This window comes from Microtus oregoni, unplaced genomic scaffold (genome assembly GCF_018167655.1).
Source record: "Microtus oregoni isolate MIOR12 unplaced genomic scaffold, Mior012 000029F_ref0000214, whole genome shotgun sequence".
NCBI classification, from domain to species: domain Eukaryota; kingdom Metazoa; phylum Chordata; class Mammalia; order Rodentia; family Cricetidae; genus Microtus; species Microtus oregoni.
The window spans coordinates 25,686,223-25,710,014 of record NW_024543088.1 but is presented as its reverse complement, the minus strand read 5'-3'; the positions used below and the strand labels follow the sequence as shown (position 1 = coordinate 25,710,014).

General features: G+C 45.6%; 1 protein-coding gene across 4 annotated transcripts in view; it reads right to left on the bottom strand.

Moving 5' to 3' along the window:
- Positions 1-23,792, bottom strand: part of St6gal1 (ST6 beta-galactoside alpha-2,6-sialyltransferase 1) — a 140,004-nt gene that overhangs the window by 37,585 nt on the left and 78,627 nt on the right. Inside the window, exons 1-3 of one of the 4 annotated variants that reach the window (XM_041678068.1) lie at positions 15,459-15,548; positions 5,498-5,633; positions 1,308-1,941 (exon numbers count right to left, since the gene is read on the bottom strand). In XM_041678068.1, coding sequence (XP_041534002.1) covers positions 1,308-1,893 — 586 coding nt within the window. In that variant the 5' untranslated portion in view covers positions 1,894-1,941; positions 5,498-5,633; positions 15,459-15,548. Of the gene's footprint in view, positions 1-1,307; positions 1,942-5,497; positions 5,634-11,553; positions 11,693-15,458; positions 15,549-23,792 lie in introns of those variants that run through there. The other 3 variants (XM_041678066.1, XM_041678069.1, XM_041678067.1) reach the window with 3 other exon arrangements.

Sequence of the window (23,792 nt, the reverse complement as noted above, 5' to 3'; positions counted from 1 at the left end):
CAGTATAGACACACATGTGTGTGCATATGCGTGTACACGCACACACACACACACACGAATTGCTGCTGAGTTAATATATATTTTCCCTTTTTTCTTTTTAAGAGAAAAGGTGAAAATTAGCCAGGTGAGACTTAAAAGGAATTTACCACACAGCAGACTCGTGACTCAGACAGCTCAGGGGGTAAAATGCAAGCATGCAGACATGAGGCCAAACTCTCGGGACCCACCTGAAGTCAGACACAGAGACAGGAGAATCTCCAGTAGCTCACAGGCCAGCTACCCTGGGATACCCAGCAGTGGCAAACCACAGAAAGACCCTGTCTGAAACAAGGTGGAAGGGGACGGCCAATGCCTGAGGCTGACATCTGTGGTACATGGCTGCCCACTCTCCACAGGATTTTAAAGAGACAGACATGAGCTTAAATACTGAAACCAAAGTTGAGTTGTATGCCTAAAGTATTTTGGGGAGTCAGCTATAGGACTCTTGCTTTTTGGCCACACTACAACTCTTTTTTTTTTTTAATGGAATACTCCATAGAGCACCAGTATTTGAAACAGATAAAAAAAATATATTCTAATGGAGAAAGATACAGGAGACCTTCAAGTGATGTCAGGGAAGAGGGGTTAGAAAGACTGTAAGCGCAGAGGCCAGGGAGGACTGGGGCAAGACAGTAGCTTCCAGATATGACAGAATCATTGCACTGTCTGCTCATGGCGGCCGCGGTTGCCTACGGAAGACCTATGTAAGCTCAGTAACCTCAAGTCAGCATGGGTGGGGGAGGGACACCTGAGAGCCCACCCCTGGGTGGGGAAGTAGCAGTAGCTGATAGCTTCGGGGTGAAGGACTCGGTGTTCTTCAGCGGTAGGGGAGCTGGGAGGTTGCTCAGGCTATAACGGAGGACCACACCCATGTGCCTATGGACAACACTCATCTGACTCAGGTTATAACAGAAAAGGGGGAGAAAGGGAACACAGAGGTGGGAAGGGGATGTGGTGGGGAGTCTAGGGAAAGGGAGAAGGAGGGAGTGGACTGAATATAGTTAAAAGAAATATACTGCGTACATGTGGGAAATTCTCAAAGAAGCGATTCTTAAAATTATATTAAAAGAAACAATGCTTAAGCCTTGGTCCCTTTCTTTTCTGATAGATCTTTGGGGACGTTTTTTCACTCGAAGAAAGACCGCTGAAAACTCTATCCTGGGACAACTCTGCCGGTCCTCTGAGCTAGGCACAGGTTCTTGCTCTAGCGCTTTGAAATCTCCTAAGCAGTCCCAGAGCATCAGGCACTCAGAGGACGCTCAACATACCAATCTCTTTGCCCAGCTGGGAGGACTTCAGCGATCCCGCGGAGGAGACCACGGCACACCTGTGCCACGGCCCAGCCTTGGTCCGAATGTTCTCTTTGGGCAGGTAACCCTTCCATTCACTGGTGTTGAAGGGAAAATCTGTGGCCTCTACCATGGATACGTTCACGTGGTCTCGAAGGTGGCAGCGCAGGGCCTCTGCACTGAGCTTGACTCCCGGCCCTGGCCCCTTGTACGACACTTTATACTTGTTCATGTTCAGATAATTCTTCAGGATCTTTTGCAGCCTGGGGTTCAGGTTTTTGGCTGAGGAGTCCTTGTCCCACACCTGGTAAGAGGAAGATGGTGATTTGACGTTGGCCGTGCCCCTGAGATGACGGAGGATGTGACTGTCCTGCTTAGGGTCTTGTTTGCTGCTTGTAGACATAGACTGGAAACCAGATCCCACGGCCAGTCTCGACACCTGAAATTCCTTGGCTTGCAGTCTAAGAGCCTCATAGCTCCCTTTCTTCCACACACAGATGACTGCAAACAGGAGAAACACCAGGACGAAGTAGCTGAATTTTTTCTTCAGGTTGGTGTGAATCATAATGGAAGATAGAGCCAGGAAGGCCACCGTTCTGAGCAGGAGCCAAGCCTAAGAAAGTAGAACAAAGGGAAGAACAATGATAGAGAGGATATCCAAAGCAGCATGCAGGGGGGTGATGAGCCAAGCAAAGGATCTAGCATAAACGGACTTGAAGCCCAGCTCCGATGGCCTCCCACCAATGATGCATCCTTGAGCAAGCTGGGGGGAGGGGCTCTGAATGTAGACAGTAGACAGCGTTCCTCTGAACTCCTCCCTGAGCCCTGAGCATTTATGCACCTTCCCCCGCCCCATTTAGTCTGTGCACCGCGACTCTGGAGTTCTGGTATTCTGCTCTAGCTCTCTCCAAAAGCTTAAAGCAGACTCTCGTATCATTCCACTCCTACAGCCCATGCTCTCTATGAAACAAAGACGCGAATGCTTGACAGCCGCAGTGACAGGAGAGCAGACTGTACACAAGACCCAGCCTCTGGGAAGTCCTACATCAGTTAAAAGAGCCAGAGAAATCCCCCATGCACTTGCGATACACTCCTGGAAGACCTACGATCTGAGACGTCTAGACAAGAGTTAGCCTCTCAGTCCAACAATCCGTGTACCCGAGTAGCTAGATCATTTTTATTGCAGAGGATAGGAAATCTAGGTAAGATAGAAGAGAGTCCCCTTTCTATCTGGGTAAAGGGTTACTTTGTTTTCTCAAAATCCACTGTGTAACTAAATGGAAGAGGGAGCACTTTGAACTCAAACAAGGTCTGTATCCTTTGGAAAACACTAAATTCTTTCTTCTCCCGAGTTTAGGCCCTGTGCTGAGTCAAAGCCATTGCCCCAGGGGCTTTGCTGGTACTGGCAGTCTGATGTCCTTTCCCACCAAGCTTGTTCCTAAGGATGCTTGAGATAAAGCAGCAGAACTACTAGACGGGAAATTCTTGAAACCTGAAGTCTCGATTCCTTTCTTAGGGACCTTGACCACATCAACACCTCTGCCCCGGAGCATCTATAGAAGAGTCCTGTCTGCCCATCTCCCCTGTGGTGTGTGGGCAGTGTTAAAGGGTGTGCCAGCCCACTGGCAGGTGGGCAGCAACGGGCTGAGTAAGAGGCAGAGTGGGGGTTATTTTAGAAGCTACTAGAATGTGCTTAGAGGGAGAAGACTTCAGACGCAACCTCATGACGGAAGAGACGAAAGGCTTGTTCCACTTTTGAAAAAAAATTAAATTTTTCCAGACATGCACTAACGCTAACCACGTGACCATATGACAGCTCAAGAGTCACTAGAGGGGAGATAGCATTTAAGAAACCCTACTACAGCTTGGCCGTGAGTGGTGGCTCACGTCTTTAGTCCCAGAAAAAGGGAGGCGGAGGCAGGTGGATCTCTGAGTTCGAGGCCAGCCTGGTCTACAGAGTGAGTTCCAAGACAGCCAGGGCTACACAGAGAAACCCTGTATTGAAATAAAATAAATAATAAATAATAAAAGAAAGGAAGGAAGGAAGAAAGAAGAAAGGAAGGAAGGAAGAAACCCTATTACTCAGACACTGTATCTGCAACGTCTCACCAAACAGACACTACAAAGTAAATTTTTCCGACTCTGGGTGAATGAAGACTTTAATAGTCTTCTCCAGTGCCATCAGCTCACCACACTGCTAGAACAGGGATTCCAATTCAGGCCAGTCTGTTTCTAATGGTGAATAGCAGCGGTTCTCAACCTGTGGGTGGAAAACCCTTTGGGAGTCACATATCAGATACGCTGAGTATCAGCTGTTTACATTAGGATTCATAACACTAGCAAATTCACAGTTATGAAGTAGCAACAAAATCATTTTATGGTTGGGGGATCACCACAACACGAGGAACTGTATTAAAGGGTCACAGCTTTTGAAAGACTGAGAACCGCTGGATGATGTCTTTACACTGAAGAACAAAAATCTTCAGTCAGGATCAGTAAACAGTAAGTGTTGACCATCAAACTCAGAAGCTAGAGTGCCCAAGGATGAAACTCTCAGAGCAAAGCGTCCTGCATCAGGCACCATTGGTGGGCTCTTTCATATGAATTAAGTGTTATACTATTCAGGGTGGTGCTCCAATGGGCTCCATGTGTAGGCTGGGTGAGCGATTCTGAACTCGTGTGAATGGCGTAGGAATGGTGAGCTGGAATGTGACTTACAATCCTAAGCAAGGGGTGAAGGCGGAGAGGGCCCCACTTCACTGTTCTAAGGGGGGAGGCTCAATGGAGGCTGCCATTCCCTTTTCCGGGGTGCTTAGAAAAAAAGGAGTTTCCACAGATGGCCGTCTCGGAGCCCTCACCTGGCCTGGGCTTTCATGGCCTTACCACACTCATCTGGAACCTCCCATCAGTGTTTGGTGGTCTCTCTATATTGTCTTCATCTAAGGCCAGCCGGGGTTTCCAGTATGGCCACTTCGAGCTAAAGGGTCCATTCTCACTTGCCTAGTTCTTTGAGCAAGACAGACACAGAAGAAGGCCTCGCCTAACACCTACCTCAGAGAAAAGAGAGGTGACTGAGCTTTTCTCCCAAAAAGTTTTGAAAACCAGTATATGCCTTGATTTTTTTTTCTATCCCCAGACTTATCCTGGAAGCTGCCAGGCTTTGCAGCCAATCAGTTCTCTGCCTTTGATTTTCAGCACAATTTCTACTTGTTAGGAAGTCATGTCTACAAAGCTTGGGTGTTGATAGCTCTTATTCAGAGGAGAATGCTTCCTGGTATTGGGTCTGAATAATTGACCCCAGAACTGACCCTGGAACAGCCCTGTGGGACAATGGTTTTACCCTGTAAGCATTTGTTTCTCGTACTTGTTTAATAAAATGCTGATTGGCCAGCAGTCAGGGAGGAAGTAGAGGTGGAGTGACCAATGAGAACAGGAGAATTCTGGGAAGAGGAACGAGTCAGTCTGCTGCCGTCATTCAGACAGAGAAGAAGCAAGATGTTACTGCCTTGCCAAAAACGGTACCAAGCCACATGGCTAACACAGACAAGAATTATGGGCTAATGGAAGTTATAAGAGTTATAAGAAGCCTGAGCTAATAAGCCAACCAGTTTATAATTAATCTAGACCTCTGTGTGTTTCTTTGGGGCTGAATGACTGCGGGACCGGGCAGGACAGAAACCCCAGTCAACAGAATAGAGTCATGTTCAGTGAGGGATTAGTGAGCTGACAAAGCTAAGTCCAATGAACCCTTATACCCACAGGAGGCTTCTAGAAAAGAGAATACTGCAGCCATACACATCAGCACCGACAGAGACCAATATAAACACTAAAGACAAGCTCTGTAAGCAGAGACTTCTGCCCCATCTACTTCTTAAAGCATATTTAATGTCATATGCAGTGCTTGGTCTATAAACGCTCTCATAAAAGGCTGTCGATTATAAAACAATACAGACTTTATAACTGTAGCTTCTGGAACTGGGCAAGCCTGTATGGCTACCTTCTTGATCCTCACTGAACAAGTGCTTAGGAGACTAGGAAGAAACAGAGGGAAAGCGGTGAAGCTTGGTGGGACAAGGAAGACCCGAGTCGCTTGCCAGCATAGCAGGGCCCACATTGTTCCACTCAGAAAAACCACCCTCTACTTTCTCAAACTTCTGGGAGCGTCTTACCTGCTTCTGGCTAATCCCTCTGGGGCTGCAGGCCTTCCAGGTCCTCAGGAGCCAGCACTATTCTCCATTGGAAAGAGGTTTACTTGATTAGGTCTGGAGGCCAGGGCTCATTTTTCTCAGGATGATCAAAAACCATCTTAAATGCAAACAAAAAGGGGGAGGTTAGAGTGATTTTTCTAGCAGGGTGGTGTTAAATATTAACAGGATGGATGGGCACTTCTGTAGCTGTGGGGTACGGCATATTCCAGGAAGCAGAGCACGCAGGAAAGGTAAAGATAGATTACAGAGGCAACACTTGATATCCGTGGACGGTGCAGAGAACCTAGAAAACAAATCGTGCCAGACAGGGATGCTTTAGAAAGATAAAGTGGACACTACAAAGCCATCGGGAGAGAAGCCTGTGATTAATACCTCCTCAAGAATAAATAGCAAAATGGTTCACCCCCTGCCAAAATACTTCAGATAGATTTTTTAAAAATTATTTATTTGTACAGAATATTTAATGATATGGGGAAGTTCAATTCATGTATTTGTAACATGGGTTATGGAACTGTGAAATACTATTCAAGTTCAGAAATAATACTTTAAAAACAAAAAACAAGCACCAGGGAAGAGTAGTGCCTAGGACTGTGGAATAAGGGAGTTCTCCATCTTTGACGTTTGTGTGCATGCACAAATATCTAAAATAGAGATGAATTACTCTTTAAGAAAAAGAATGAGCCAAGGAATAAAGCTAAATGGTAGAGTATCTGTATGATAAACTTACAGCCCTGGGCTTGATCCCCGGTGCATCAAAAGATAAAATCCAAGTTTTATATGGTTAGCATAATATATATAACATTTTTAAAGTTAAAAACAGAACTCACCCTATATTTATTGAGTCTTTCTCATTTTGATGATAAATAGATAGATAGATAGATAGATAGATGATAGATAGACAGATAGATAGCAACGGAAAATCTAAATGAATTTAATTGTAAGAAAATTTAAAAAATAAAGAGGCCTATATTTTTAATAAGGTAAAAAAAAGCCTCTCAAAAGGAAGAGGAGAGCAAGTAGGAGAGATAAATCATAAATTAAAAACAACAGTTGAGAAGCATATGATATTTAAGGTTGTTCTTAAGCAAGCCCTAGAAGGAGCGTTAACATAATAGTTTATAGACTTGACAACACTTGGTGGTCTTGAAAACAGTCTTATGCACTCCTGGGCAAGCCACAGTAAAGTTGTCAGGCCACTGAAGGAGGAGTATGCAGCTTAACCCTTCTAGAAAAGTACTCAGGCTTTAAGATCTAGTGACTATTGATCAAACTGCCACAAATCTAGGGCTGAAAAAAAAACAAAAAACAAAAAACAGAAAAGAGGAAATATGCTTTTCAGTCTCCTCAAATGTAAAACGAGTCCCTACCTCCTACCCCAGTGGAGATTAAAAGAGGATTAATGAGGAAAGAATGTGAACTCTGTAAAGCTGTAAGTGTATAAAAAGAAGAGGGTTTTAATCTCAAACCTCTTTATAACGGTGAAAACCTATTGACTTAACTTCTAAACACCCCTTAAAGTTACACCCTCGTTTTGTAACTATAGAGAAGAAAACACTTAAAATATTTTAACGGAAACACACAGAACATGCCATCCGTACACACATGACCTCAGTTCCAGGCCATGCATGTTCAAGGGTCAGGCCTGGAAAGTTGGTGAAGAGCTGGCATTCTTTCTTCTTCTGGCTCTGTTTGTTGGGTAACTAAGGTGAACTCTTGGGGACATTTCATCCTGTGCTTCAGTTGGCTGCATAATTCTGAGCTGGCCTAGAAGCCTATTTCAGGAGATCTAGAGTTGTAGACTATGACCTTGGGCCAAGGAGTCTCCTAAGAGTTAGCTAGTTTTCCTGTAAAATGGAACCCCGAAGAGATCCTATCACAGAGGATTAGCCACACCCACAGGGTTAACCTTGGTACCCTTAACAACCAGCGTTGCCAGCAAAATGGAGAAGATGCTCCGTTGAAGACCACGGGCTCTGGCTGTAAGAAGATGTTACTGTCATGGGCAGGAGCAAGACAGAAGGCAGGCACTAGGCATGGCAGGAACACATGTGGAAGGAGCCATTTTGTCCTTTACCAAAGAGTGTGGTGGGATTTTAGTTGTGCTTTAACAAATAAAGCTTGCCTGAAGATCAGAGAAGCAGAGCTGCCAGCCATTAGTTCTTACCTCTACGAAATCCTCAGACTGAATAGGGTATCCTGTCTCTACAAATCCTCAGACTGAAGCCTGAGTTCCTGTCTCCTCCCACCTCATGTTCCCCTCTCTGCCCAGCCATATCACTTCCTGTCTCCACCTCCCCATCTGGGATTAAAAGTGTGAGCCACCACCACTTGACTCTGTTTCTCTTTTAAACTGATTCAAACTTGTGCAGCCCAGGGTGACCTTGAACTCACAGAGATCCATCTACCTCTGTCGTTTTCCCAAGTGCTGGGATTAAAAATGTGTGCCACCAATGCCTGGCTTCTATGGCTAACTAGCATGGCTAGCTCCACACTCTGATCTTCAAGAAATCCATATTTGTTAAAGCACAAACAAAATATCATCACAAAAGAGTTCAGGACGGGGGTTGAGGATTTATTTAGCTCCGTGGTAGAGTGCTTGCTTAGGAAGTCCAAAGCCCTGGGTTCAGTCCTCAGCTCAGGGGGAGGAAAAAAACGTTCAGGGCTTTCTTTACCAATTCAGAGAATAACTGAATTTGGAGCAGTCTCCTGGAAGAATCAGACAATGTCTCTGACAGTTCCCCCTCCATTCATAAGCTCCTTTGTGGTGTCAGTATTTACCACTGTATGTTCATTCATATTCATTGATGGCTTCTTCTTTCCACTACAGTTATAAGAGACCTTGTTGGCCTTCTTAATGCCATAATAGTTATCAGTTATCATAATATTTTAATATAATAAATATAATATAATATATAATATAATAGTTATCAGTGAGTAACTCCAGACCCTTGGGGAGCATTGAGCACATAGTAGGAGTTCAGCAAGTGTCTGCTGGATGAAGCAGGTCTTCAAACAGGTTTGCTTACTCCAGGCATTGTGGACGGAAGAGGCTCTTTCATAACCCCCTCAGAGAGCACTGACCCTTGGATGAACCTCTTGCCTGCAGATGAAAGTTCCCTGCCAATCTCTTGGGACATGTGATTTCTGATTGGGTAACACCCTCAGACATCAGAAGTAGCCACCTACCCCAGTTCTTCCTTCGCCATGTCAACTGCATTTCCCCAGAAAGCCTTGCTTCCTAAAATGATTGAAAGCCAAGCCTAACTTGATCCCAAAAAGTAAACCAGTTGAGGACGTCTGTCCAGATCTATCATGGGTCAAGAAGGGGCTTCCAAAAGATTCACTGCCACTGATGAGATGGCTAGAGTCTGGTGATCTTTAGCCAACTGCAAAAGTGAGTCCAGGACCCTTGGCTCTGAACGACAAACCAACCACTGTGATAAAGGACAGTGACGATTCATTTAGCATGGGGTACATGCTGAGCACTGACCCGAGTTTACAGTTCAGAGCACATTCCTTGTTATCGGTCTGATCTGGGGGAAGAGCCCATGCTCTGCCTCTCACCAGTCCGGTGATCTTGGTTGACTCAAGCCCCAAGACTTGGCTAGCACGCGGTAAAGTGAGGCTGGTGACTGACCCTATATCCCAGGCTTATTTTAAAAACCAAGTAAAATGAGAGGCCCCCAAGGGACTGCAACAGCCACAATAATAAGTGTGTGCACATCAGTTCACTGACGTCACCAGCCCCTACTCTGTAGAGGCCAATACTATCCCAGTGTTACAAACAGGGAAACAGACAAAATAATAATAATAATAATAATAATAATAATAATAATAATAACAAATCTAGAGAACTCAAGAAGAGCTCTCAATGTTCCAGGCCCCTTTGACCTTTAACTTTTTTTCTGTGTGGACCGTCTTTTATGTGGGCTATGCCCACTTCACCTTCTAACACCAACTCCTATCTTTTAAGTTTTCCTTGTTCTCGGTTTTGTTTGTTTCTTTTTGAGTCAGGGTTTCTCTGGGTAGCCTCGGCTGTCCTCAAACTTGCTCTGAAGACCAGGCTGGCCTTGAATTCATAGAGATCCACCTGCTTCTACCTCCTGAGTGCTAGAATTAAAAGCGTGCACCACCACCACCCGGCTCCTCATTCTCATAGAGACCAATGACTCTAATGTGCCTATTCCAGTCCTCTTCAAACTATGGGACAGCTCCCTGATTGCAGATCTGTTGCAGCCACATAGAGAATTCTTTCTTTCAGACATCTCTGCCTCCCTTCATCTTGTCCATAACTATGAAAGACTCAGTCATTTTTAATGAAAGAATAAATTGCACCGCCCCATCAACCCTTCCCAGGCTGTTGCTTCTCTCCACGCCTCTCTTTGACTAGTGTTGCCCTAGCAGCTTCTTTCTCAGAGCCTGGGCATAGACCGACCAGCTGCATCCTTGTGTAGTATAGGTCGGTGGCAGGGGCAGGAGGCCCTGGGTTTGAGTCTCAGGACACAAAGCAACAAAAGAGCACCCGCAGTGCTTCTTAAATGCATACTGCTCATCTGCCGCACAGACTCTTTAGATCAGAATTATCTAGATTGCTAAAATTTCCTTTCAAGCATTTTGCAGATGTGCTTTTTGTCTGTGGGTTATTCGAGACGACAGGAAGATTTCCACCTCTAGTGGCACATGGCTGTGCAAGCAGAAAGACTTGAACATGAAAGAAAAATCACCTTCCCGGTAAAAATACACCCAGTGGCTTAAGCTCTGCTCTCTGAGTCATGTGGGCTCAGAATGACAGCCACTGACACCTGCTCAGCACATGGACCTGAAGGCTGTGGGAAGAACCTTTTCATAGCATCCTTGCAGCAAAGACTCTGCATGGTCTGTGCCATTGATTTCTGCATCCTGATTACTGTTGGCATCTCCTCTCTAATCCAGAAAAAGATGTTTCTACTGACTCACTGTCACTTTCTCCAACGCTTCGCCTGTCTCGATGCTCAGTAATATTCTTCGCTATCTGAACGTATTCTAGTCCCCAGGCCTCACAGTTCTTCAGTCTACTCTACTAGAGTTGATTGAGATCTCAGCCACTCCCACTCAAGGACAAAACTCTGGTCTCATTATTTCCAAAGAAATCTACCCAACCAATAACCTCAGTTTAAGACATTCTCCTTCCAATCATCACTCCAGTCTTTGGAGCTTACTCTAATGATCACCTCAACCCCAGTGATATTCTCTGGATGCCCTCCCTCTCCCTTCAAGTTCTCATGTCCTCCTGGCCACCTGAAATTCTAGGGTCAATCCTAGGATGTCTTTCCTACTGACTTTCATTACACACAGTTTGTTAAATTCCAATCCTGGCTAAATCAAACTCTCCTAGTCCACCCCAGCAGTCATGCAGCTGAACTGATGAGAAACATACACACACAGACATATGGACACACACACATACACACACACACACACACACACACACACAGAGAGAGAGAGAGAGAGAGAGAGAGAGAGAGAGAGAGAGAGAGATTCATTTACTGATTTCATTTCACGTTATTGCTTACTGACAGCCAGTCTGTACTTGAGGCTGTCAGGCAATGATAGTCTTTTCCCAATATACTCATCTCCCACTCTGGTAGAGTTCTGCCTGATCACCCTTGCTAGTCTCACTCCACTCAGATGAACTTGCTGCTTATTTGTTAAAAAAGCAGAATGTTCCAGTACAAAACTTGTTCCCTGCAGTCACAGCCCACATTATCTGACTTCACCCACATTCCTCTTGTTATTTCAAATGAACTGGCCCGGTCTGACATTTACAGTGACGATGACTTATCCACTAGATTCTATATTTAAACCCCTCAAGCCACACAAGTGGCCAGACCCCTCCCCTGAGAACCTCTAACTACCAGGTTCCACCTGTAAGCATTGCATCTTGGATTATTAGCACAGCAGCTTACAGCCCTGCTCCAGAGAATCCCAGTGTAGTAACTCTGTTCCGCAAGGGAAGGTTTCCCCACCAAACGGGTTACCTACAGATCTGCTCCGCTCCTGGCTCTGGTGAAAATTGTTACTTCTCTGCTCAGCTTCAGAGGAAAAAAAGGTCTCGCCCAAACCTCATTCAAGAGATTTATTGGGAGGGAAGAATCCAGGAGGGTGACTGTCTCTGCCAGCATTGAAAAGGGCAGCCCAACAATTGAACAGGCACAGGGCTTATATGAGGTGGAGTTTTTCCAGAGTGAAGATTTTTCAGGGTAGGGATTGGCCAGATTTCAGTTGAGTTTGGACAACCTCAGAAATTAGCTGGATTTCATGCTCAGGGATTGGTTGGTTTGGGGTTCAGGGATTGGTTGGTTTTTCTGCTCAGGGATTGGCTGCTTTTTGTGCTGAGTTGGTCAAGGGCAGAGTTTCTTGGCTCTGGTTTCAGGGTCAGTGAATTGTCTCTAGTCTCAAGATCAGTTTGTGTTTTTTGGCGGCCCCTTTTCCTCTATACTACCCACAGATGACTCTAACTGCCCTAACTTCTGGACTCTGCCTCTACCATACATAGTAAAAAGTTCAATCTCTGGACATGAAATTCCCTCCTTCCTGGAAAGCTCCATGGTGGAAAGTTCTACCCCCTTCCCAAGAAATTCTGCATAAGTCTTGTATTCTGTTCAATTTGCTGCTGTTTCTAGCCCAAGAAGAGGCAACCACCCTCTTAGTTTTTCACCGTCCCAATGAATCTCTTGTGTGAAGTTTGTTGTGTGTTATGACTTTGTGGTATTCCTTGGCTCCCAGCTGCCAGGATACCTTTCCATTTGAGCTGTAATGCTTATACTATATACTCTTGCCTATTTAAGGAAAGGGTTTCATGAAGTCCTCCCCTTTTCTTCCGCACTACTAAGTGTCCCTTTCTCAAAGGTGACCCCATCTTTAGATAAGTGCACTATTATTCTCCTATCAAAAAAAATCATAAACTAAACACAAGTCATCTCTCATGCGTGATTCAGGAAGCCCCCGTGAACTGTGGAGTCTTGACGTCACTAAGAGTAGGGCAAATAGACCTCATTTGCCCCCAGTATAAGACAACACAGAGAACATTCACCACCTATGAACACCCTGACCACAGATGTTTAATCTATATTGTCAGGGCTTCAAATGCAATTCCAGTTATTAGGAAATTGTAGTGGGGGGGGGGGACCTTAAAGTAGTAAATAGGGAAGTTCACAGACATTTCTTATTTCCTAATTCAGAAAATAAGATTTCTATATGACAACCGAACTGGTTTTATCAGCCAATCAATAAACATATGAAAACTAAATATCCTTAAAGATATAATAATATACAATTAGACTGTGTTTGAACTTTAATTTGAACAAAAAAAATTGAGGAGAAATGGGATTATTTGTAAATGTATATGCATATGTAGTGGGTGGTTTTTTTTTTGTTTTTTTTTTTTTACTTTAAAATGCTTCAGACAAAACCAAACCATGGATAAAGCATACATGGGGAAAATATTTTTCAAATGTACTTGCATTACGTTATATAAGGAACAAGACTGGTCCATAAACTCTTGACTAATGGCTATGATTTGGGAGTGGAAAGAGTAAAAACTGGAAGGTTATTACTCTGAAGGAACTCACTGTAAGGTCAGATACAACTTTTTCATAAAAGGCCACCATATGGTTCTAAATAAATTTAGTGTATGGCCCCTCTCCCTCTACCTCTCAACCCCATTGCACTTCCTAACCCTGGCTCTCTTATCCTCTAGTCAAACTCTCTGTTCCCCAAATCCCATCTTCCCATTCTCGCTTCATCCCCCGACTTCATGAACCTGCTTTTGTTAGCGGCACCATGGCTTCCACGTTGCCAACCAGGCAGTCTGCACTCCGTCTTCCTTTCACTCACCTATCAACAATGCTCTGTGCATCTGTATATCCTCCTTCTTGACACACAGCCTTCACCCCCCTGGGTTTTCTCCACCTTACTGGTCCCCCCCACTCTGCCTCCCAACCAGCAGTCTGTAGCTGGCTCCTCCTCATCTCCCCCATCTCTACATTCTGAAATGCCCTAGGTTATGTAGGCAGTCTCCACTTGCTCTAAGCATCTCACAGTCTGATCTCCCACTACCCAAAAGGCAGTTGGCGCCCCAAACATGTTCACTAAAATACATCAAAGCAGGTTCTGGTGGAGAGAGGTGGAGAGGGGTATGAAAATAAAGAGTGTGGGGTGGCAACAGAGGAGCAGGAACCAAATGTGGCAGCAGCTTCTCTTGACCCTTTCATCCATTACCCACGGACGCAATACCGCAGAGAACTAGGAGTTTCCGGGAAGATCGCAAAACGTCCTGTCAAAATGGAGCCTCCTACCTTCTCTCGTGATCATTGGGATCTAAAGAGTCCGTGCTGGGGATGAGAAGCGTGTGTTTAAGAAGCACCGTGGGTGCTCTTTTGTTGCTTTGTGTCCTGAGACTCAAACCCAGGGCCTCCTGCCCCTGCCACCGACCTATACTACACAAGGACGCAGCTGGTGGGTCTATGCCCAGGCTCTGAGAAGGAAGCTGCTAGGGCAACACTAGTCAAAGAGAGGCGTGAAGAAAAGCAACAGCCTGGGAAGGCTTCCAAACCCCAGGAAGGAAAAAAAGCACAAGAAGCAACAATGTTTTAACAAAAACAAACAAGAAAACAAGTAATTTAATAAAAACCATTTTATATCTGACTTATACAATAAGACTTTGAAAAATGGGACTAATATTCTGAATATCCTTTCTTTGTATATTTACTCTATAAGCTATGTTTTTAATTAAAAAAAACTATGATACATGAGAAATGGGGGTGCTAATAGTACTTTATCACAAATAGATAGAGATGCCTGACTTTGGAGAAAGCATTAGCTGGAGCTAAGGTCTCAAAACTGCAGACTTAAATGCTGAGTTTTCTACCTGTCCATTTGGGGAACCGAGTTCGGTAATCCTTGCACTTCCTCTGCAAGACACAAGTTATACTTCAGAGTCACCTGTACCAGGTACGGTAACTGTTCAATGACATGTTTTTACCACACTGCCTCATATTCTCCAGACAACAATACTTGAATGCTGTCTGTGTGCACTCTGTGTGCCTGCGATGTGGTGGGGCTCACGATAGGACCGCAACCACAGGAGTGCCTGAGGGAATACAATCAGCACCTGGGAACATACTTCGGCTGTCCGATTCCAACACCCGAGCTCCTAAAGTTAGAAACCCACATGGGTCAAGATTAAAACTTCTCCTGAAGTGGAAGCCCGCGTGGGTCAAGATTAAGACCTTCCTCTGGAACACTTCGAACAAGTCACTATTTTGCTAGCAAAGGCACATGATAAGCAGCAAGAAAGTGTGTGATAGCTGGGGAATCTGAAAAATGAGTTTAGTTCTGAGCCATTTGCAATTGGAGGGGCAGCAGCCTTTGTAATGTTTACCCAAAGCCAAGCATAAAAAAGCCAAGTGGGGGTAGGGGTGGGCAAATCCTGCCAAGATCAAAACTTTGAGAAAAAAAAAAAAGGAGCTTTCTAAAAGGTTCAGGCTTCTAAAGGGTTCTCTTACCAGAGATCTGATGTTTCTCTAGCCTGGCGGACAAAGACAGAAAAGATGCCAGAGTCTTCAGAAACACCGGGACCTATTCCCACAGAGATTGTCTGACAGCCTAGCAAACAGAACTCGTGGGAGAAGGGCACTGACCTCGTACCTGTAGTTCCTGACCAAAGCCAGTTAATCTGAACTGATAAAACACCTCCTGGCCATTTGCTGTCTTCAGCCTCATACCCTGCAGGCAAATGTTTGCCAGTCTGTTGCACAGGTTCTTGATGAAAAGCTGCCCTTCGCGCCCCATTAGCCCTCCTTCTACAGAAGGCATATCACCCACTCCCCAGGGCCAGTAGTAGATGCCATACCCCCCCAGAGGGCATCTCCCCCAGTCTTACCACACCAAAGACCAAGCTGCATTCCGCTCCATAATCAAAGGGATAAGCAGAGGAGGGCGGCACAGAAAGAGACAATAAAGAGGACTGAGCAAACACCATACTGCTAACACATCCACTTCTTTCTCTCCACTCCTCCCCTACACCACACCACACCCCTAAGCTGCTGCAGGAAAGTAGAAAATTCCGGTCTGTCTTCGCACCAGGAAGAGGAACTGTTTCACTTCCTTCTAATCTTTACTGCCCCCACTGTCTGTATGTGTGTGTGTGTGTGTGTGCATGAATGTATGTATATATATTTCTTCTTCTCAAGTGCCTTAAGGTTTCATATCAGTTCCCCAACCCTACAGCTTTTCTTGGCTGTGTTTTATGAGGAGACTAAGTCCAAATAGCCCTAAACATTCTTTGTTTATAATATGTAAGGTCATATTATAACAGAGATCTAGAACTATTAACTTCTTAAAGATGGCTCTCCCTGGCACTCCTCACATTCTTTCTGCTCTGAATCCTCAAAACCGAGTGCCAGATTTCAGACCTTGAAATAATACCCAATTATTTTAAGTTCAGCAGTTCTTGTGGTTTTTCTCATTGTTGCTCTGGTTTTACATCTAAAAATACTTAAGTCCTACCATCTAGGAGCACAGAAGTAGGGAGTGGGGCAGCTTCTTCTACTTTGTCGTAGTCCCAAAGTGTGGAGGAAACATATGCCCAGGCTCACAGTGGGCACGTTCAACCAAGAAAGATGGAGAGGAGGGAAATCCTAAAAGCCAGAGATTCCCATGCCTAACATTCGCCCTGTAGTTAGGGGGAAATAAAAAAAAAAAAAAAAAAAAAAACAAGCAAATACATATGCAGGCAGAACTTTGGGACGAGATACGCTTTTCTGCAGGCAATTGGAGTGGGCAAAGAGACGAAAATTAGCTGAGTGGACAATAAACTGGGTGTGTAAAAGCTCCCCCCGCCGACAAAAGGGCATCTTCAGACTGGCAGGAGGTGCAAGGAGGGGGCCATGCAGTCTTCTCAGACAAGAGGGTTCTACACGGAAGGAAGGATTCGCAGATAGGAACAAGGCTGTCATACTTCCACAACAATGCAAGGCCTGGATCAGAGAGCTGGGTCCTGAGAGCCGTCAGAGCCTGTGGGGCTTTAAACTGACATAAGACTTTTTGCTTTCCCTGGTTGACATGTTTGAGAAGGCTCATTCCAGCTATGGTACTGAGAATCCGCTACAGTAGACAACAGACCAGAGAAGGTACAAAAGGAAGGCATCCCAAGAAGTCTAGTGATTCATTCCCACAACCTCAACTCTCAATGTAAAAGCTGAGGCAGGGGCATGAAAGCTTAAGTCCAGCCTGGAAAATAGTGTGAGATCCTCTTTCAAAAAACAAAACAAAGAAGGTGGTAATGGAGGTGGTGACGATGGTGGTGGTGGTGATGATGGTGGTGGTGGAGGTGGTGGTGATGATGGTGTTAGTGGTGATGGAGGCTGTAGTGGTGACGATGGAGGTGGTGGTGATGATGGTGGTGGTGGAGGTGGTGGTGATTGTGGTGGCAATGGTGGTAGTGGTGATGATGGTGTTAATGGTGATGGAGGTTGTCGTGGTGACGACGGAGGTGGTGGTGATGGTGGTGGCAATGGTGGTAGTGGTGATGATGGTGTTAGTGGTGATGGAGGTTGTAGTGGTGACGATTGAGGTGGTGGTGATGATGGTGGTGGTGGAGGTGGTGGTGATGGTGGTGGCAATGGTGGTAGTGGTGATGGAGGTTGTAGTGGTGACGATGGAGGTGGTGGTGATGATGGTGGTGGTGGAGGTGGTGGTGATGATGGTATTAGTGGTGATGGAGGTTTTGGTGGTTATGATGGTAGTGGTGGTGGTGGTGGTTGTGGTGTTAAAGATGAGGGTGGGGAGGGGGAGGAGGAGCTACCATTGCAGCTCATACACTGTAGCTCAAAGAAGACACATAGACTTCTTTACTGAGGTCCTACTGTGTGTTAGCTTTTTATGTTATCAAAATTGATCTTATCAGCCTAGGAGCAAGGGTATTGACAAAAGGTCAGGGTTTTCTTTAGTGAAGAAATGAGGTTCAGAGTTTACACCATCATTTTAAGATGTCTTTGTATATTATATAGCTGTTTCCTCCAAATTGGAACATTATCAACTCCCCCACCACTCCAACCCCAGGAAGAAGGGGGAGGCTCAGAAGATAAACATATCTGAGATGTCCCATTCCCCAGGACTACACAACAACCACTTGAACTACCAGTGGGAGGTCTTGAGCTGACAATGGGAGCATCTTGAGTTGCCAGGCTGGCCTTGCAATGACACAGCTACATGTGAGTCATCCTTGCTCCTGTAAGCAGCCCCTCCCCCAATCTCCAGTTAGTAATCCTAATAAAAACTCTAAAGTTGGACTTTGGTGCAAGCATCCCTTTGGTCTGTTGTGGGCTCTCTTTCTGGAGTGAATAGATTCGTGTGCACTATGCCTCTCCAGAAAAAAGCTCGTTCTCTCTCTCTCTCTCTCTCTCTCTCTCTCTCTCTCTCTCGCCAGGTGGTGGTGGTGCAGGCCTTTAATCCCAACATTCTAGAGGCTGAGGCAGATTGATATCTGTGAGTTCAAGGCCAGCCTGGTCTACAGAAAGAGTTCCAGGACAGTCAGGGCTACACAGAGAAACCCTGTCTCAAACAAACAAACAAAAACAAACCCGAAAAGTCTCTCATACAACACTATAGTAGTCCAAATGAAGTAAACCACATTATTCTAACAGACAAACTGGCTGTGTTCCCATGCATGCCTGTCATTAGGCGACCAAGTCATGACTGCTGCTGGCTACCGCCTGGTCCTGATTTGTCTTCTTGATCATTTCACTAGTTATCATCAAGTGTTATACAACAAAACTGGTCACTTCTGGATCAAGGTGATTTAGAAATCTGTTGTACAGACCATGTTGTCTTGTTAGCTTATAGCAACAAGCATTACCCTGAGAGCCACCCAGCAGAAACTGCCTGGAGGTTTGTGGTTTGTTGCTACTCACATAAGAACCTGATGAACTGTTCAACTACTGATTGACTCTTCATCCTTCTGCCTTGCACACAGCATCTCACTAGAACCACAAACTAACAAGGCATTAGACAGAGCCAATGACTCCTAAACCAATTCACGCCAAGTACCTTTTGCATCTCGTTTTAGCCTGACATAATCGCTAGATTTTGACAGCTGTTGTTAACTAGGAATCTCAGTTCTTGGATGCTGTTACATAAGCAGACATCGCTCCCGTAAGAGGTCTGCCAAGGAGACGATCATCGTTAACAAATTGCAAATAAAAGTTCAGCGCCACACACAGAAACCCAGCTTCCTTGCTATGCAGATTTACTGTGGAATCCAGGCCCCACCACGTTTCTGGCGATACTGGTTCCCAGGAGACCTTGTGCAAGGAATCGTGGTTTTCATAGCTCACTGGAAGTTTATCACCACTCTCTTATCTAGGACCACAGCACCTTGAATGCACCCAGTTTTGCCTTATGTAATGATAATTTCCAGCCCCCGCAGTGGACATCAGCACACCTCCCAGAGAGCAGGTTTCCATAGTTGGATCAATGGTCAGCAGGCACTTAAATACCCCCAACTGCCCCTCACTTGGCAGGGCTAATCCATTCTAAGTTTATCCAGAAGAAACAGATGAGTGCTTAGAAATCAGAGCATCAAGTTAAAACCAGGATTTTAGTGACTGCCTGACCAGACGTGAGCCTCCCTCCCCAGCTCAGCACTCAGCGGGCAAATGCCTTGCAAGGAGCACCTATACCAAAAAGAGGCCTTGTGTGGGAGGGTTTCAGCACCAGATCTATGCAAAGGGGGTTGCGGTAAAGACATTGCCAACAGGACTGGTTAAGGGGAAGGTTTTTACTGTAGATAAGGGGGAGAAAACAGCCAGAGGCATCTGGGAGAGTTCAGAGCAGAGAGAGAACGAAGTAGGCTGAACACGGCAGCGGACTGGACACAGTCAGGGCTACCTGCAGGAGTGGAGAGAAGCAGCGGGAGAGAACAGAGAGAGCACGGTGAGAAAGGCAGGGGCCAAGAACAGTGTGAAAAGAATAGCCAGGTTATAAGAAGGTTGAGTAGCTGCAGGAAGGGAAGCCCCTGAGCCTGGGGGAGTTTAGGCTAAAGAAGGAGATGAGAAGGACCAGGATGCTAGAATGGGCTTTGAAATGTAGAACAAGTACTTGTGAGTAGGGGGTTTGGAGGTCAGCATGGACTTCGACATACTGATAGGGGTCACAGCTATGTGATATTTTGAGAGCCATGTATCCCTTTTGCCAGAAGTAGGGGAACGGACTCCTTTTGGCAAATGGCAAACAGCTTCACTAGTTCTTGAGAAATTATTTAACCGCCAGGAATCCTCCTATATAGCTCAGGTTGAGCTGGGTCGAGATTCTATTTTGGATACGTTGGTGGGTCTGTCTTTTACTGGGGAGAGGATGCCCTTTGGATCTGAGAGGCCTCCGCTGTGGACAGTCAGCAGTGTAGTTATAACAAGCAGGGGAATGGGCTGCCTACAAGACCCATATGCTAAATCGCAAGAGGGCCAGATGGCTGCAAAGTTAAAAAAAAAAAAAAAGGAGAGAGAGAGAAGGAAGGAAGTCAGACATCAAGAATTTTCTCTTCAATCTTGGACATGTGTGACAGTATACAAAACAATCCCAGAGGCAGAAAGAGGCAGCGGTAAGAGGAGGAGAGTGAGAAGCCAGCCAGGGCCGCAGGGTGAGGTCAATGCCACCCTGCGTACCACAGAGCAAGGCCCTGTCTCAGAACCAGAGTTTTCTCCTAAACCTAAGGCCATAAATTTCTCTGTTGGAACCTGAGTTTAACCGTGTCTTTTGTGAGAACGTTCACCCTGGAAGTGTTGTCTTCAGCATCATTTCACCCAGAACGTCCACGTGCAGGGGTCATGTCAAGGGCTGTTCTTGCCTTCTATTATGTCCTTGCCCATCTGTGCAAAAGGAAATCAGGGCCAGAATCCCCTGGTCTTGTGTTAAATTATTTCATGTGTATGGGTGTTTTGACTGCATGTATATCTGAGAACCATGGGCATGGTTCCTCCAGTGGTCAAAAGTGGGCATCTAGAAGGCTATGGATCCCTTGGGACTAGCGTTATAGGCAGTTTTGAGTTGTGGATGTCAGAAATGGAGCCCAGGGTCGTCTGGAAGAGGAATCCATGGCTTTAACCTCAAAACCACCCCTCCAGTGGACATTTCCTAGATGCCACAGTCACTGAATACAGTTAACCTCCCCTTACGGTTACCAGCCTAAGAAGTGCTTTGAGCGCTCGTCTTGGTAAACTAATATCTTCCCTAGGACCAGGCTAAGCCCACACAGAGCACCATGCATGGAGAAAGGGGAAGTAAGCTGGAGGAGGAAAGGCTTGCTCAAGTCTGCTCACAGTATCCTGGCAGCAGTGTTAACACTGGTGCCCAACATTACTCTCAATGGATTCTGACTGAACTGATCGGAACCTACAGGTTACAGATTACAATAGTGTGCCCTTCACAGATGGGATGAGGCCACACCTTTCCCAAGAGGAACAGGAGCAAGAGCAATACCAGCTTAGCCCTGGGCTGAGTAAATCCCTGGCCAGGCACCTAATTACTACAGACTCTTCCAAAGGCTTTCCTGCCGGATCCACGTAACAGTTCAGCTCTCTGGACTTCGTGTCATTGACTCAGGGCATCCAGACACAATAGGGGCTGCTGCTTCAAAATCTGCACTCCGTCCTCACCACAGGACTGCAAAGTTGGTCTTTCCAGCCTGTTTCACGGGTCAGAAGGTCCTTGAAGGGCTACTGCTGGTAAAGGGCGGAGCCAACTCTTGAACCCAGGATCTTCTGAACTCAAAGCCTCTACTCTGTGTGTGTATTTGTTCTCATATTGAACTATTTTATTAACTGCCATTTTCAGGTGACTTTGAGTCACATGAATTTCTTTCAAATTCATTCAATAATTTAATACTATTTTTGTAAAGTTGTTTTATTTAATTTAGCATTTTATATTTGTTCTTTGTATGATCTGGGAAGTTGGCATATTAATAAATTTGCCCCTCACCCCACCTTCCATGATACATAAATCCCATTGCCTTCTCTCTTTTTTTTTTAAGCCCCATTTAGATCTCTTCCTCTTCTGCTCTCTTGGCTCCTTTCCTTCCTTCCTTCCTTCCTTCCTTCCTTCCTTATTTCTTTCTTTCTTCAGTTTTTTGAGACAGAGCTTCTCTGTGTAACAGCCCTAGCTATCCTGGAACTAGATAGATCTGTAGACCAGGTTCACCTCGAACTCACAGAGATCTACCTGCCTCTGCCTTCCGAGTGCTGGGATTAAAAGCATGCACCACACTGCCCTGTCCCTTCCTACTTTCATCTGACACACACACACACACACACACACACACACACACACACACACACTCAGAACCTATATATAAAAGAAAAATGAAGTTTGTCTGAGTCTGGCTTATTTCTTTCAGCACAGTGACCAGGGACCGTTGGTTCCACTTTGCTGTCCTGTCACAATTCTTTAGAGCCGAATCAAAGTCCACAGCATCTAGGTATCTCATTTTCTTTGTCCACTCATCGGCTGACGGACGTTTACGCCGGTTCCATGTCTTGCTACAACAAACAGTGCAGGACTATGCACAGACGTGCTGGAGCTGCTGCAGCGTGCTGACTTCATTCGCTGGCTCTGTACCCAGATGTGGCCCAGCTGAGTCATATGGGATTTCTATTTGTGGCCTTTTCAGGAACCGCCATATTCATTTCTGTAGTGTCTGAACCAAAGTACATTCCCACCAGCAGTGAAGAAGGGCTCCTTTCCCACATCCTTGCCAGCTTCGGTTGATTGTTTTCTTGACAATAGCTATTATTGGTCACTCACTCTTATTTCTTCTTTTGAGAACTACCTATTCAATTCATTAGCTCCTTTCTTGATTGAGTGGGGGGGCACCTAACAGTTTTACTTCAAACACTTTAACAGCTCAGTCTCAACCATGCAAATTCTCTCTAAAATATCTAGTCTAAAAAATCCCCCAGTCTCTTAACTGAGGACTTCTGTAAAATCAAAACTAAATTAAATAATTTTGCCCCGAGAAGGAAGAGCCAGGGTACAGTTACAGTACAAACAAAGCAAAACCAAACTGTACGGGTGAATAACTCAGTGTCCAGTGTATGAGAGTCACTCACAACCTTCTGGGTTCCAAAGCAAGCCAGACATCTCTGGCTCTGCCGTCCACAGCACACACAGTTTGTCTCGTAGACTCAGGCTGGCTGTCCTTGGCAGTCATCTAATGGTTTGGGCATCTTCAAAATACTCCAATAGCTTCTCCTGGGCTCTTTTCAAGAATTCTGACCCTGCCACACAGTGCCAAACTCAACATCTCTCCAAGACACCTTCCAACCTGGGGCTTCGACTACACCTGAGATTACAACTTCACCAATGGCCTCTCCTCAGGGACTCCAGCCCGGCCACACAGTGTCAAGCCTCAGCTGCTCTCTAGGACTCCTTCCCGCTGTCAAAACTGGTACCACCTGGGTGACTCTTGCACTACCAAGTTTGGCTGTCAGCATGAGGTACAACCTTGGCCGCCTCTGGACATGATTTCTGTGTGCTGAATGAGGAAGTATTTCCCAGGCTTCACCTCAGGGATGCTGGTCTATTTTCTACTGTAGCGGATTGCTCAGCCCCAGCTGACCAGCATCCATTGTCCCAACGATGCAAAGATTTCAGTTTCACTGGTCTCTTGTTAACACAGCCATTTCTTCAGTGCCAGTTGATCTGAACCACAGATATTTAATCCAAAGTAGCAATGGTCTGGATAGATCGTCTTTAAGGGACTCCCAAACTTCCCACAGAGAGCCAGGTCCCATCCTCTGCATGTGTCTCAGCACACTTACCTTTCTGACTTCCACAAAACTGCCCGCTAAGCTCAACGGACTCTAGCTTTTCCCACCCAAAGTTTCAATGAAACTACAGTCCTCCCCAAACACGTAGTCAGGTCTGTCAGAATTCCTCAAGACCTGGTACTAGTTTCTGTCTTTTGCTAAAATGAAGCACCATGACCAGTTAGGGGAGGAAAGGATTTATTTCAGCTTCAACTCTTAGGTCACACCCCATCACTGAGGGAAGTCAGGGCAGGAACTCGAGGCAGGAACTGATGCAGAGACAATGGAGGAGCACTGCTTTCTGGCTTGCTCCTCCTGGTTTACTCAGCCTACTTTCTTATAGAACCCAGGACCACCATTCACTGGTGGCATCACTCACCATGGGCTAGACCCTCCCACATCAATCACTAATCAAG